Genomic DNA, 16,063 nt, shown 5'->3' with positions numbered 1-16,063 from the left:
AACACATTGGGATTCTAATATGGGGGGAAAAAAATAAATAAATTTCTAACTCTTGCAGACTACATGGGAGAATTTGATCTGATTGTTGAGGAAAACTCAGGCTTCTTTACACAAAGTTGACTGTAATCTGTAATTTCCACAAAATATTGATAAGCCATGGAGGAGAAATCCCAAACTTTTCTGTCTCCGTTTATCATTTATGAGCATTTTCTGCTTTGTGCCACCACAGCAACAAATAGCAGGTGTTGCATCAATGAGCCATTTTTATTTTTTATTATTTTTTTTTTTTATAAATATGTATATGCTTTTCTTATTGAAAAGAACTATTGTGAAAAGAGCAACTACCTAATTTTTGAAAGCATTTTCTTATTTAAGGCCTCCAGGGTTTTTGTAAATTATGCTCATTTTTGGAATCAATAAAGTTGCTTTCATGGAAATCCATTAAAACGTTGCAATTTTTTAAAAAAGGGAATCGGTACCTGCAGTGCCTTCCAAAAGGGTTCACCTTTTCCAACTTTCTTTTATTTCCTTGGGATTTTATGAAATGGACTAGCACAAAAAGTACTGCAAAATTGTGAAGTGAAATTAAAAATTATACTTTTTGTTTTTTTTTGTTGGTATTTTTGGAAATAAAAATCTAAAGTATTTTGTGTTGTTGCGTTCAGCCTTCTTCATTCTGATGAGCCTAAATACCTCATGACCCTAAAACACACCGACTTCAGGGTAAAATGTGGAAGCATCATGCTGTGGGAATGCTTCTCCAAGTAGGTGTACAAACGCAACAAGTTCCATTGTCATTATTTATTGAACAAAATCAAAAATAGCAAAACAAAGTTCACTCCATGAACCACAAATCGTTGCAATACCTTGTAGATTTTTCTGTATTTTCTGTCCAGTTTTCTCTGTTTTTAAGTCCTTGCCACGGCACTAAAACTGAACTTAAAGGTCCAGACTTTGACGAGGCCATCACAAGTCCTTGATGGTTTCCTTTGTCAACTTTTATATTGTAGATATTTATATACATTTATGTAGATTTTATATTTTCACATTTGTTTGTGAAAAGCATCATCTGTTGGACAGATGGGCTTATGGTTGACTTTAGAAAAGGTTAGTAGAGGATTTTGCAGATGACTTAAGAACCCGGGCTGCGAATAAGTCCTAACCATCACCCCTCCACCTCCATGTCTTTACACTAAATTTCTGCTTGGTTTTTGCCAAATATCAGACTGTATTATCGACAAACATCTCTACTTTAGTCTCGTCAAAGTAGGGATACAGAATATACCAGCATTTACATTGGTATTTGTCGTTTTATGACACTACAACTGGAGCCAAAACCAACCTGACATTCAATTGACTTACGATACTGAATAAGTCTTTCAGTACTTCCTGCTATGATGCATCAAAACGTTTTGATAATCCTCTTGTAAAATTCTGCAGGGAATAAATGCTGTTCCGTGAACCTTTTGAGTATCTAAGTATTCATTTGTTTTAATAAATACAAATTATTTATACAGTATTGGAGAGTTTCATAACTAAAATTACTTTTATTCGTTTTCTTTCCAATTCATCTCGACAGTCAACTGGCCGTGTCATGTAATTAGCCGTCTGACCACTAGAGGGCAGCTGCGCTCTTTTCCTCAACCTATGAGAGCGGAAACGCCTTCAACTTCAGCAACTGTCATGGCGTCCACCGCTGCGGCCCGAGCAGCAGCTGGTGCTGCCAAAGTGGTGAAACCCATTCTTAGTCGTGACTTGAACGAGGCGAAGCGCAGAGTTCGGGAGCTGTACCGGGCCTGGTACCGTGAGGTACCTAATACAGGTACGTGGGCCCCGTCGTGGAGGCTGAAAGCCGGGTGTTGAAACGGCGGCGGTAGCGTCAAGGTCGTACCTCTGTGGAGCTTTAGATTATTGTCGAGGTTAACTGGACCTAAACCAGGACGCGGTGTTTTCTAAAGCTTTGGAGACATGTCGGCAGTATCTCATTTTAATCTGAATAAACAAGAGCTGCATGCCACTACTTACACGCATGTAATACTGCTAAAACAATAGAAAGTAGAGCAGGAATGCCAAGTGGAATTTTGCACACCAAAATGCTACGTAGAGAACAAAGCAAACATGCTAAACTCTGTGTGGCATAAAACTATCCGTCACCTGTCACACACCATCCCCATGATGAGACACGGTGGCAGCATCATACTGTGGAGATTATTTTTTGTCAGCAAAAAACTTGTTGGAGCCTAGAGCAAGACGTAAAGGGGCAGTATTTTATATTCTCCAGGCACATAGTGCCATTTTATAGCATAATTAAATAACTGTTACATTAGGTTGTTTATATGACTTAAAAAAATGTGACTTCCTGATTTAATGCCTTGAAAATTGGCCTCTGTCTCTTTAAAAACTCTTCTTCTTATTATTAATAATGACTTTGATGGTAAACTTTGTTGATTACAGCATCCTGACGTATGCTGACTCTGTGTGTCTGCAGTGTCACTGTTTCAGCTGGACATCACGACTCGCCAGGGCAGAGACAAAGTGCGGGAGATGTTTGACAAAAACAAGCACGTCACGGACCCCCGCGTGATCGACATGCTGGTCATTAAGGTAAATGTGACACTTCATCAGCCCAACATGGTGCCAGTGCGCAGTCTTGACTCGAAAGTGGATATTGGTGACATTTGAGTCGGTGTAGATGTTCGCCCCATTGAACTGTCTCTCATTCACGCCGCAGGGCAAAATGGAACTGCAAGAAACCATCCACGTCTGGAAGCAGAAGACCCACGTGATGCGTTATTTCCACGAGAGCGAAGAGCCTCGAGCGACAGACTTCCTGTCCAAATTCTACAAAGGACACGACCCTTGAACTGTGTAGCTCACCTCTGACCCGTCTTTGCTCGTTTCCAATGTGAAAGATGTTCCCCTTTATTGTAAATACACACTTTAACTCTCACATGCTTCCACCTGTTTTGTTTCAGACTTGCTGAGTCATATGAGATCCAGGTAAATTAAAACGCGAGTGTTGTTTTGGTCTTGTGATCAAATTGGTGCGTACTAGGGGTGCACCAATAAATTGGCCCCATTTCCTTAATTTTGTGTGGTCAGGTGATACTTGTAGGAGAAAACCGATCTCTTCCACCTTCCCAAAGGTTTGCAAATCTATGAAAAATTGCCGTCAGGCCAAATTAGCTTTTTAAAGATCGGTAAAGGACCAGAAAACTCCAATCGGTGCACCGCTAATGCATAATACTTGAATAGGTTTCTCTTAGCAAGTTGAAAGGAAACAAGAGTCGGCCTGATTTAAGGGCAGTTAAGATTTTCCCTTTGATTATTGAGAAGGGTAAAAATAATTGAAGTTTTGCCTATTCAATTGAATACCTGTTGGTTTTGGAGCAGGGGCTTCTTGGTTGATAACTCACTACTAGTTGGAGTATAAACTTGCATTTTGAAAGTGGCATTGCTCCAAAATGGCCAACTTTTTTTTTTAATCCTCTAAAAAGGCAAATGTTCAACATTATTAAGTGTGACAGCTTAAAAACTGGCACTTGAATGAAGACGAACGATTGGGCAGGCCTAAAGTTATAATCTAGAGGAAATGGATATGGAGACGATTCCAAGTACGACCCGACTCTGGACCTTGGCTGTGCTTCTGGGACTAGTGGATCCAAACCATCAACAGAAATAGTTTTATTGAAAAGGTTGTACGTTAATTAGAAAACTAGAGGAACTACCTGGAGTTAAAAGGTTTGATTCAGTTTTCCATTAACTCTAACAGGACATTGGGGGTGAAGTACAACAGCTGGCGTTCATAAAGAATCTACTAATCACAGAGGAGTTGGTTGTGGTTTTAAGATCTAGTTGGAAATGGTTGAATAGTGACTTTGGGATACAAGCACAGTTCTGTTAACACGGTCTTACTAACAAATTAATTTTGAACATGTCAGTAATTGACGTTACTCAAGAGTGGCAATGTCCCAGGAACGATTAGGCCTTACTTTTGCCTTTGCGCTAAAACGTTTGGACACCACATGTCTCTGTAGGCCGCACTCATCCTTTCAATCTTTCATCGTGGTTCTAATTTCTAGAAGGTAACTGCAATCGAATCAATTGAGTTTTGCTAGATTTTTCTTTTTATTAAGACTCTTGTAGTGCATGCAAATACAGTACGATAGGAAAGTGTAGCGGCAGTCTCGTGTATGTGAAATAGGAGCAAAATCCCTGAAACGAGTGCAGGCGGAGGTGATTTAGGGTGACGGCAACAGGACCTCCAGGAAGGCATTTCTCTACGTTGGTGATCACTGACACTTGGTAGCGATAAAAACGTCAATCATCTGCAGAGAAAATGAGACGTAAGAGGTTAACTTAGGATCTTCACATCGGACTGAACATGAGCAGAGAGGAACCCAGAGTTACCCGATCAGTCATCGTCGTCGTCGTCCTCCGGGACGAATATGTCGTGCTCCTCCAGCAGCGCCGCAAAGCTCTTGCTGATCTGAGTCCCCACATACAAGAAGGGAACCACTACCAGAACGATCCGGATAAGGCCGAAGGGGGTCTGCCACACGACCCCACCATAAAAACACTCTCATTAGTTTAAATGGCAGCTGTGAGACAGACCTCATTACAGACTCATTCCTCCCTTCAAGGATTCACAGTTGTCTCTCTCTCTCTCTCTCTCTCTCTTTTCCTCCTGTGTTAATTTCATAACCGGGCTTCTTTCTTTTATGGCACGCCATGTTCTCAACAACAACCGCTGCTCTCACCTTCTTGGGTTTGGGCAGAAGGGCGCCGCTTGACGTGCACACGGCCGTCCGGCTCGGCGTCCCGGTCCGCCCCGGCACGGTGGAGGGACTCGGCGGTGAGAGGGGGCCGTTTCTGACAGCTGACAGCCTGAGCAGGCGACCGAGGACAGCCGAGGACATGTTCACAGCTTTTTGGCAGGTGATGCGGCAGCAATGCGGAAAAAGACCAGAAAAATCGTTCTGCAGATTTCGCTTTGCAACACCGCCATCTGGCGTCGATAGGTGAGAACTGCACCCTCCTGTTTAACAAAATATGTGGTTTAAGCGAGCCGTAATCGTAGCACCTTTTAAGAGTAGTTTAACTGCACCGTAAATGTCACTTTTAAGTGAGGAATATTTAAGAGGGACAGTAATGTTACTGGAACACAATTTTTGGTTAAACAACCAAAACATTTTATAGTAAAAAGAGACTTTAATGGACTCAAGCTTCCTTGTTCTTGTGTTATTTTCTGTCTTCAGATTCTGCTTCGCCTAAGAGCTTTCCCCTAGTACTTTTTACCCTTCCTTTGTAATTAATTTGATGTTTACATTTTATTTCAACTCCATGTTGTAAGATAACAATAGTCCTATATGAGAGAAACGTTTTACTACTACACACTTCTGGGTTTTAGCAACTTTGTACAAGACACTTCACCCCTATAAAGCTTAAAAAACACAAAACAGAATTTCTCTCTTAAATATTCACAAAAACAAATAGCAGTTTCAACATACTTTTGCATGTCCAAAAACAACTTTGTAATAAATTTGACTTCCTGCTATAAGTCTCTTTCAGCTGCAAACGGCTTTTTGTTCTGCTTGTACTCTGCAGATACTCAGTTTCTGTCCCTATGATTTCCCATATCCATTTTCAGAAGTCCATGTCTTTCTCTATTAAAAAAAATAAATAAAAAATCTCAAAATTAGTAAATTTCAGTACCACTTTTATTCAGTGTACCATTTCCATGCATACAGAATTTGATGTTTGTTGCTAATAATGCCTTAGCAACGCCCATACAACAAGTATTTTGTCAGTCACCGGAATGTCAGGCGTTTTTGTCCCCTTTGGGCTTCCATGTAACAGTTGCAAATGCCTCCTCCATTTTGTGTACAAACTAGTAGCTTAACTGTGCGTGCAGGTAGGATTGACTTCCAGTTGCGTTTTTGTAAAACCCCCAGCTTATTCCAGCATGTACTAAAACATCGCTCCATTGAACAATCCTTAGAAGATAGATAAAAGAAAATAAATAATCTGCATTAATAAATATTTACAGACTCCCGCTAGTAAAACTCGGTGTTGAGGAGAAGGCGAATGATAGAAGCTGCGTGACAACAAGTTATTGGTAGACATGACCAGTAAATATGGAAGATCTATAAACAGAATGTCAATGCATTCAAATGTTCTGGCAGCAAAAAATATCAAGTTTTAACTACAGAATAGAGTTGTTCTGCTTCAGTTAAATGAACACTAAGAGGAAAATAAGTTAATTCCGACATCAAGAACAAAACAAATCAACACAAAGACACATTTTTACGCAGAAAAGAAAGATTCACAGTAACGTATAACTTCTTATTAGAGCTAACAGAATGTAAACGGCTTTCAATGTATTGTGACCCTTTAGTGCAGAAGAAGAAGTAGTGCTGACGACTCATGACGTTCCAGCTCTATATCACTACACACACACACACACAAAAAAAGCATCCAGTTATCATTCAGTGTCAGTATATAGATGAAAATGTAAAAAAACAACAAATATCATTACAGCAAAGTTACCTGAGGTTTGAAGGAGAGGCGCCTGAAAAACGCGTTCACCTCGTGGGCGGTGACTTTCCCGGCCGCCTCGCTTTTCTGGTTTTCGCCCAGCTGGACGATTTGTCCCGTCTTGATGGCGGCTCTGAGGCTGGTGCTCTCCACTATCTGAGCGCTGGTCTCCGAGCCGGTGGAGGGCCGGGAGGACACGGTGATGTAGGTGGCGTCTTTCAGATACTCCAGGTAGCTCACTGCCAGGGAGAGTGATGGATGTCGCATACTGGAAACATTTTCCCCCCCCCTCCAAGTTTCTACTGAACAACTTCAACTGGTTTCACGTTCTCAACCGACAAAAATAAACCCGAGTGTGAACTGTGAAGCAAAACTCGGTTAAATTGGATTGAAGGCATTTTTTTTATTTTGAAAAGCAGTTTTGTCCAAGTCTTGTCAATTTTCCTCAGATCTGAACTTTGACTGGACCGTTGTAACTTGGTTAAGTGTTTTATTCAAACAAATGTGGTTTCAATGCACCAAATGTTCAGCTCTGGTTGTTTTAATTGTTTAAGTTTTCCCACAGCATGATGCAGCCACCGCCATGTATTCCAGTGGAGGTTGGTGTGTTTAATGTGATATAATATATTAATTTTATAAGCACACACAGCATTTGTGTATACAGACAGACAGACTCTACTTGGTAATTATTTAACTTGAAATGGATGTTAAAGGAATCAAAGCAAAGGAGCATGCCACACTTTTAAGACTTTTATTTATTTTTTTAAAGTAAACATCCATTTCAGATTTATGTTCGACTTTGTGTTGGTCCATTACATAAAATCCCAATAAAATACATTGAGGTTTATGACTATAGTGCAGGGGTCTGCAGCCTGCGGCTCTGGAGCCACGAGTGGTTTTTAATGGTTCTTAACATCTTTCAACTAAAAATGATAAAACAGTTTTAGAAATGGATATATAGAACAAATGCAGGTTTCAGCTATTTTACACAGAATAATTGCAATTTCTACAATAGAATGACACTGAAAAAAATACCAGTAATTTTTCTTCATCTATTTTTATTATTCGGATGGAAACTATGTTTAAGAACGTGAAACTGTTTAGAAAACGTTTAAAACCTAAAAATAGGAGCAAAAAAATAGTTATTCTTTAACAAATAAACTTCCTGCAGTGGACATTTATCAAAATGCGTAAAATGTCTTTTCTTTTTTTGAGAAGGGTTATGTAATATTTGCAGCTCAAAGTGGGTTTCATTTAGTTAGACTGAGGATAAAAACGCCTCTTTGGGCTGTGAATCTTGCTGACCACTGCTACAATGTGACAGAAAGATTTTAACCGGAGCATGAACGCTTCTGCAAATTTGTAAATGACTCCATTGTAAAACATGAGGTGAAATGGTGAGCCACCTCGCTTCGTCTCACCTGCAGATGTCACCGCTGTGTCCGTGGTGCTGCTGAGCTGCAGCAGCGCTGCAGGATGCGCGGGATGCAGCAGGAAGAGCTTCCTGATGAGCGGCTCCGCTGCCGCCACGCCCGGCGCCATCTGGACACAGTTTGGCACAAAGTCACGCGACACCGTTTTTATTAGTCCTCCAGCAGACGCTCGGTCTCGGCCGCAGAGGCTCACCGTCGTCCTGGGAACGTTCCTCTGGGCTCTGATTGGCTCGCTGGCCCAGAACAGGAAGACCGATTGGCCGGTCGAGGTCGATATGGCGGACGCTCCCAAAACGAGACGAGGGCACACAAACTCAGCCTTCCAGAGGGGCGTCCCGCTCGCCCCGCTGATGATCAGCGCCTAGCGGAGGGAGAGCAGGGCGGGACAACTGTGGGTCTGAGTCGAAAAAGAAAACGCCTGACATTACCGAAGAGTCACATAAGCAGATATTTACCGTCATGATGCCGTTTGCCGAATGCTGGACAAAAAGGTCCAGGATTCCATCGCTGTTGAAGTGACCCAAAGCTGGCTCGCTGTGGGGAAACATTAAATTTTTTTTTTCCCCTCTTATTACATTCGTACTGAAGCTATTCAGCACATTGATTAAGATTCAATAACTTCAGAATAATTTGCATCGACAGAAGCGGAAATGTTTCATCATTTTTACGCTGCTCAGACACTCGGAGGTGTGCGACCTGTGAATCGAAGCGTTGCTGAAAGTCCACTGCTTGTGTAAGTCGCGCTGCCTGAGCACGGACAGCGTGCTGGCTCCGTAGAACAGCACCCAGTCGCTTCTGGTCGAGTTCAGGTTGGAGACTGCGTCCAGACTGTTGCGGTTGTTCCCAAAACCGGCCACCAGGGGGAGCAGGAACTCCACACGCTCTGATCCACTAAAAAGAAGAAGAAGAAGGAGGATTTAGGACATGAGATTACTCCATTATCTTGAACATGGATTATGGTGCATTAAGGACATTTTGGATAGAAAAAAAAAAGGTAATTTAAGCAGAAATAGACTCTGAAATTTTGAGATTAATTTCAGAGATTTTCTAGAAAAAAAACTTGGAAATGTCTGAGTTTCAACAGTTGACAATTTTAGACTTTTGAAACTCAGAAATGTCCCATTTTTAAAAAAATCTAAGATTAATCTCAAAATTTCTGCGTTTCACTTCTTTTTTGTTTATTCTATCTGCGATGGCCATAATACGCCGTCGTAAATACAAGACTCCCGTGTCACTAAATATCACACGTCATGTTTCTCAAACATACATTTTTTTTCCCTCTCAATATGTAAATGCACTCAAATTAGAGCTGGGATTTTTTTTCCTTTCTCTTTTAGGAGAGTTTATCTTAAAACCTTAAGAGCTCTGAGAAGCAATAACTGAACGTCGTACCTGTAAATGGAGATAAAGGAGGAGGAGGAAGTGGCGTTCTTCATGTTCTCCCAGCTCATGTCCTTCCTCAAAACAAAACGCGTTTCGGGCATTTTGTCCAGCGCACGAACGTAGATGTCTTGCAAAGAGATGGCCTGGATGTTACCTGGAGACAAGAATCACATAGATGATGAAGGTGGAACTCAATCGGTTTCAGTCGGTGTAGCTGTGGTTGAGAGTCCGGTCTCGCTCTGCCTCACCCAGTCCAAACAGGATGTAGTACGCTCCTTGCTGGGTCTCGTGCAGCAGCGGGCCAATGAGCTTTCCCTGGCCTTTAAGGTTGAAGGGGACGGGATGTCCGATTTTCTTTCCCGTCTGTCCGGAGATCAAAGTCAGCGACAAATCCAAAGCCTGAAAATGAATATTAAAAACGCACGTCAATACAGAAATAAGTCGAAACAAATCGTCATGATTCAGGTCCGTTTAGCTACACGGTGATTGAGAATCGGGGAAAATGGCAGGAAGAAATAGGGGGGGAAAAAAAAAAATAAAATCTCTTACAGTTGCACTCATTTTTAAATGAAATGAAAGCTGAATGTGAAAACGTCAAACAGTTGGCGTGTTTTTACCTCATCAGCAGGTAGAGTAGCTAGAAGCAGATCTGGGACGGAGTCACCCTGGATGTCAGGAAGCAACACTGCCTGGGATTCAATGTTTCTAAGGGCGACCGACCACAACTTCCTTCCTAAAGAGAGAGAGAGAGAGAGAGAGAGAAAAAAAAACCCCATCTTTGATCACATATTAGGAGCTTGAGCACTATTTCTTTTTTTATTATTAACAATTTTTATTGAGAAGGCACATTACAATACAATTATATAATTGCGCCGAATACATTCACATTGTTACATGCTTCCTCTATTTTCTAAGTTTAGACAAGAGAGAAAGAAAGAAAAAAAAAAAAAGGAAGAAGAAAAAAAAAACAAAAAAAACAAAAACAAAACAAAAACAAAACAAACTTAAATGGGAGCGGCGGGGCAACCCGAGTACCGACCAATAATGGACATATCAAGTTAGAGCATAAATCTGAATGACAGCAAGGTTTACGAAAAATCAGACACAACAGGTTTAACATATTCTGTCCACTTTGACCATATCTTGTAGAAAGCATCTCTCTGCACATTAATGGAAAAAGATAGTCTCTCCAGTATATAGATCTCTTTCACTACATTTATCCAGTCTTCAGTTGTTGGAGGTTCCCGTTTAAGCCATTTTCTTGTGAGGGCCTTTTTGCTCCCGGCCAGTAAAATGAACAGAAGTTTTTGATCGTTGTAGTTCAGTTTGTCAACCGGTATGTTACATAAAAATATGCATTCAAAAGTTAAAGGAAAATTAGCCGTGAAGATGTTCTGTAAATGATTATGGATTTGAGACCAATATTGCTGAATGGTTTGGCAATCCCAGAAAATATGGAAATGATTGGCGTCATCCCTTCCACATCTCCAGCAGGTAGAACCCCTTCCCTGGTATCGTTTCTGCTTTGGGGTTATAAAAAATCTTATAATATTTTTCCAGCAGAATTCACGCCAAACCTTCGATCTTGTTGTTGTCCATGGAATCTTACAGATGTGGCCCCAATCTTCTTCTGAAATTGTCAGGCTGGCTTCTTTTTCCCACTTCATTTTAATGTAAACAGTGCTGTCCTTCTTACATCGCAGGATGGCGTCCATATAACCTGGAAATTGTTTTACCTGGTTTTGATTTAGTTAGTAATATAAACGTTTCCACAAATCTCAAATTATGTAAATGTACTTTTAGCTCTTTATTAAAATAATTTCTGACCTGTAAAAATCTAAAAAAGTCATCTGCACATAAATCATGTTTTCTTTTCAGGGTCTCAAAGCATTGGAACGTCCTTTATGGAGAAAGGAATAGTAATTAGTTAGGCCTTTTGAAATCCACTTCTTGAATCTATCGTCCTGTTGATTTGGGGAAATCCGAATAAATGGCGCACCATCTTAAGAGTTTAGAGGCATTTTCTAAATCACAAATTCTAATTGCGTTCCATGCAGATATCATTACTTGTGATATTGGTTCATCTGCCAAATTAATTTTACTCTGTAATTTTGTGTCAGCTATTATGGCTTTAATCGGCATTGTTTTGACCGTTTCCCCTTCCACATTTTTCCATCCTGCAGTGTAATCCGGACAACACAAACATATCAAAGGTCTCAACTGAGCTGCACAGAAATATTCTCGTAAACATGGAAGCCCACAACCCCCTTTTTCCTTTTTTAATTGTAGAGTTTTGTATTTGACTCTGGCTTTTTTCCCTTTCCAAATGTATTTGGACAGCATCTTATCCCATTCTACAAATTGTTTTGACGGTATCGGAACTGGTAGGATTGAAATAAATACAAAAGTCGGGGGAGAATGTTTAAATTAACTGACTCAATCCTGGAGTGTAGGTCTAAAAAAGGTATGGCATTCCATCTTTGGATATCTGACTTTATGGCTGTGTTCAAGGGGGCATAATTGGCTTCAAACATTTCATTAGGGTCACGGTGGATCACCACCCCCAGGTACCTAATACTATCTGCCTCCCATTTCCATTTATAGCAATTTTTAATTTCAGCTGGTGGATCATAATTCACCGTTAGAGCCTGTGTTTTGTTCACATTAACCTTGTACCCTGAGTATAGACCGAAATCTGATAAGATTTTCATTAACTTGGGGAGAGCCTGAGTAGGATGAGATATAACAAGCAACAAGTCATCAGCAAACAATGCCAATTTTTGCTCTCCTCCAATGGTCCTTATTCCAGTTATATCCCGTCTTTGTCTGATCCATTGGCTCAATGGTTCTATAAACAAGGCGAAGAGGAGTGGCGACAGACAGCAGCCCTGTCGAGTACCTCGCTCGAGTATGAATGATTCAGTAAGGTCTCCATTAATTTTAATTCTGGCTGTTGGTTTATCATACAACCCAGATATAGTATCTATTATAGATTTATCAAATCCAAATCTCTCAAGGACCTGGTATAAAAAGGGCCACCTCACGGAATCGAATGCCTTTTCGGCGTCTAAACTTAACACTAAAGTCTCTATTTTTTGTCTGTGAACCTGGTTCATAATTGAGCACTATTTCTATTTATTAAATAACAAATATTTAATATTTATTATATATTATATAGATCTCAGTAGTTAATTAAAAATTTCCAGATTTTTTTTTATCTTCAGTTGTCTGCAGAGTCCTTAAATTAAATTTTAAAGGCTAAAGTCAAATTTTATCTTCCTTCAAAGATTACAACCACTGAGCGTCAAATTAATTTACATATTCTATAATTCATATGGCATTTATATTTTTATCTTGTTCTCGACTGCGGATTTTTTATTTTAAATAAACTTATGTGGGGAGGATGGAAAACGTGAGGGGAGAAAATGACTTCAAAATAAAAGCACGGATATAAACAGCTAACAAGTGGAAGAATTCTTCAAGTTGAAAACCAAAACTTCAACACAGAGTGTCAAAGTTTATTAAACTGAAAGTCTACAAAGCAGCCAAGTAAATTACCGTTTTAGAATTTCTATGGAAAATGTAATTTAGGCGACGTCAAGTCCGCTAGACGTTTTCAAAGTTTTCAAACACTGACGCGCTAAGCTAAAAAGTAGCTGCACTGTTGGCGCATTAGCAAGATTAGGAGAAGTGTGCCCACCAAAATCTGAAGATCTTACATCCAAGTTAAACAATGTAAGTTTGTGGGATCCATAAAATGACAAAATACAAAAATAGCTTCTTTTTTTTTCTTAGGTGATTCGTCGGTGCTTCATGAAGGCGATCCTAACCTGTGGCGCCGTTGACCGCCATGAGGTTGGACTTTCCGATAATGAGGCAAACAGGCGACGGTTGCGTGCTCAGCTGCAGACCGCACTGGAGGTACATGACGGGCTCGTTCAGAACCTCCCTCCACAGCACCCGGCCGCTGGCGGCACAGACGGCCACCGCGCTGTAAACTGGAACGATAAAATCCTTTTTAGAGGGGGGAGAAATAAAACAAACCCAAAACATCCTTTTCACAGAGCTTACCTTTGCTCCTTTGCGTTGCATGCGTGCCGTTGGTCCATTCAGTAACGCCCAAAAGCACGTCCTCCACCGAGTCGCCGTCAACGTCCCATAAAGCCAGCGCGGGCGGAGTGACGCCTGAACAGCGAGCAAGGAGAAATGTTAGCCTACTCCCGCTAAGTCCACCAGATGCTCTAGCTGAAGCTGGTTTTATTTTTATTTGAAGCCTTTTTAAGTGTCGGGATGCAGAGAAACACAAACCATGCTGTATAGTCACAAGTGACTAAATATAAAAAGAGACGTGGCAGTCTAGACAGCAGGACTCCTCAGTAAGTCTTAAGTGCTGCTTTAGGTGTTTATTTCGCCCTGATTTGCCGACCTGCTATTAAGTGCATGTGTATGTTTGACTGTACACTACAGCTTCCTGAGTCATCTATACCTCCTGCGTCTCCCAGCGCTCGTTCCCACCGCAGCTTCTTCTCCAGCTCTGCCTTCTGGCAGGGAACCAGGAACGCACACAGCAGTACAATCAACATGGCACAGGCAAGAGGCACCAGGAAAAACGCGCTCCGGATCGCATTTTTCGCTCTCTTCCTCTTCTCCTCTGCCTGAGAGCTGTGGGAGCCCAGCCCGGCGGCCCCAGACGGCCCGGCTCCTCCTCCCCGGTCCTCCGCGTTCCCCAGCTCCCCGCGGCTCCAGTACTGGCCGCCCCTCAGGTCGTCTCGGCTCCTTCTGGGCTTGCCGGAAACCTGGTCCGTCCACTGGTCGTCGTCTTCTTCTTCCTCCTCCTCCTCGACCCGCGCCCCGTCGGTGGCGCCGACGAGCCTCCCCAACCTCCCATTGCGCAGCTTGGAGGAGCCCGGGGCCAGGCAGCCGTCCCTGCCCAGGCCGTTTCTGGGGTAGTTGAGCACGAGGTCATCCTCTTCGCTCTCGTCGTCGCTGTCCGCCTGGGTGAGAGGGTCGTACTCCCCGAGCTCTGAGCCCTTCTTCCCTGCGGGAACAAGAACAAAACTGGATTGGTTGCTATGACAACACAGAGCACTCATAAAACCAAGGAAGTATGCTCTTCAGGGTTACCATGGCCACTCGTACAATGCTAGCAGATGTTCTTAGTAGGTCAGCGGTCTTCCATTTCACTTTTTTGCATAATCGATTGGATATTGCATTGAGAATTGATCAAAGTTTGTTGGGGGTTTTTTTTATAACCAACTCTTGCCTTAAAGGCTCCACAACCTCCTGTCTGTGTTGTTGCTTGGCCTTCATGATGAGGTTTGTTCACGAGCAAACCTTTGACGGCTTCAGAGGTTTCTTTGTTTTTCAACAAACAAAGAAATTCATACTGAGATTAAGTTAAACAGATTCAACTGTTTACTTACTAGGCGGCTTCTGGAGTTGGCTTTTATTTAGGAAAGCAAAGGAAGACTGAATATGAATTTCATTTGTAAAAAAAAACTAATAATAATAATAATACATATACATAGATATATGTCTATATATCTATCCACTACCTTACTGGTGGTGGAGAAGGAATGTTTGGAATTAGCACCTTCAGGTGTAGAAACTCTGTTTTTTTCCAAATTGCAGGAATGTGCCTCCAAGTAGTCTGTCACCACCGTCCTCATGCAAATTCTGTTCATTTTTAGCATTACTGGCATATTTGTTTATTTTTCACGCGTCTATATTTGACTTTAAATACTTTATTTATGCTGATGAAGAAGCTAAACATAGTCTGAGACTATCTTAACCATAGAGCCATAGCACAATAATAATTAAAACAACAATAAAGTTATATATATTGAATGAATGGTAATTACATATATTAACACACACACACACACACACACACACACACACACACACACACACACACACACACACATATGAATATATATATAAAAAAAATTATATATAAATGTATTTTGGTAGCACACCGTCTGTAAAATTTCATCTTCTTCATCCGCTGTCTTATTTTCTATTTCTGCACGTAGCTGCAGGTTTTTCGCCGGGTAAACATTAGCTTACATTAGCTCGCTGTCAGCTAAATGTAGGACTGAAAAATAAACTGGTTTCCGCCATATGTAGCATCGTCATTATTCACAAAAATGTGATGATACAAGCCAGTTTACGCTTAACAAAACCAGTGAATGAACCAAACATTCGTCGTGCCTATAATTATAGGAGAATACACCAAACCGTTTACAGTGTTACCATTAGCGACCTGTCGCTTTCTCTTTTTTTTCTCTGTCACTCTATGAAATAAGGAGGAATAACTGTCGCACATCTCACCAGGCAGTTTGAGGGCACGGGACAGAGCTGCAGCCATTGCTTCTCCTCTCCCTCTCGACATCGACGCAGAGCAGCGAGCACGATAAGCAAGCGCTGGGACCAACCAGCTGTGCTCAAATGCATTCTGGGAGTTGGGGTTTTTCCTCTGAGGCTGGTGTGGCGCGTTTTGTCCTGCAAATAACCCAGGGGAAAGTAAGACAGACTGAATAATTAGTGGGGTTTTTCCATTCAAATTATATAACTAAAGTATGTAAATCCTTTTATAGTTATTACAAAATCCATGTAAAAAATACAGTCATATTGTTATATAGCTTTTATGTGTTCATTTTCCCCTTTGAAATCAGAAAACTGAATGATCAAAGTTAAAGTAATATAGA

The 16,063-nt window shown here is 41.2% G+C and overlaps 3 protein-coding genes and 1 long non-coding RNA gene across 4 annotated transcripts; 2 read left to right on the top strand and 2 right to left on the bottom strand.

The window, feature by feature from the left end:
- Nucleotides 1-1,646: 1,646 nt before the first annotated feature.
- On the top strand, nucleotides 1,647-2,950 carry ndufa6 (NADH:ubiquinone oxidoreductase subunit A6). The gene is made up of 3 exons (XM_044100598.1): nucleotides 1,647-1,822; nucleotides 2,489-2,604; nucleotides 2,732-2,950. The coding sequence occupies exons 1-3, from the start codon at nucleotides 1,648-1,650 to the stop codon at nucleotides 2,861-2,863; spliced, it is 423 nt and encodes a 140-aa protein (XP_043956533.1). The 5' UTR covers nucleotide 1,647; the 3' UTR covers nucleotides 2,864-2,950.
- A 1,154-nt stretch (nucleotides 2,951-4,104) lies between these two features.
- LOC122822152 (essential MCU regulator, mitochondrial-like) lies at nucleotides 4,105-5,585 on the bottom strand. The gene is made up of 3 exons (XM_044100599.1): nucleotides 4,761-5,585; nucleotides 4,411-4,552; nucleotides 4,105-4,328 (listed from the first exon to the last, which is right to left on the bottom strand). The coding sequence occupies exons 1-2, from the start codon at nucleotides 4,917-4,919 to the stop codon at nucleotides 4,415-4,417; spliced, it is 297 nt and encodes a 98-aa protein (XP_043956534.1). The 5' UTR covers nucleotides 4,920-5,585; the 3' UTR covers nucleotides 4,105-4,328; nucleotides 4,411-4,414.
- LOC122822154 lies at nucleotides 4,721-15,198 on the top strand. Its single transcript, XR_006369107.1, has 3 exons — nucleotides 4,721-5,021; nucleotides 13,149-13,729; nucleotides 13,821-15,198. It is a non-coding gene; the product is annotated as an uncharacterized LOC122822154 (long non-coding RNA).
- On the bottom strand, nucleotides 5,703-15,811 carry fam234b (family with sequence similarity 234 member B). Its single transcript, XM_044100597.1, has 13 exons — nucleotides 15,687-15,811; nucleotides 13,840-14,391; nucleotides 13,425-13,538; nucleotides 13,184-13,351; nucleotides 9,971-10,086; nucleotides 9,602-9,752; nucleotides 9,363-9,507; nucleotides 8,667-8,861; nucleotides 8,426-8,504; nucleotides 8,164-8,331; nucleotides 7,959-8,079; nucleotides 6,550-6,776; nucleotides 5,703-6,448 (listed from the first exon to the last, which is right to left on the bottom strand). The coding sequence occupies exons 1-13, from the start codon at nucleotides 15,745-15,747 to the stop codon at nucleotides 6,446-6,448; spliced, it is 2,100 nt and encodes a 699-aa protein (XP_043956532.1). The 5' UTR covers nucleotides 15,748-15,811; the 3' UTR covers nucleotides 5,703-6,445.
- Between the last annotated feature and the right edge of the window lie 252 nt (nucleotides 15,812-16,063).

Source organism: Gambusia affinis, linkage group LG19 (assembly GCF_019740435.1).
Source record: "Gambusia affinis linkage group LG19, SWU_Gaff_1.0, whole genome shotgun sequence".
In the NCBI taxonomy this organism is placed as follows: Eukaryota; Metazoa; Chordata; class Actinopteri; order Cyprinodontiformes; family Poeciliidae; genus Gambusia; species Gambusia affinis.
The sequence above is the reverse complement of the archived record's forward strand: the minus strand, read 5'-3'. Positions and strand labels throughout refer to the sequence as shown.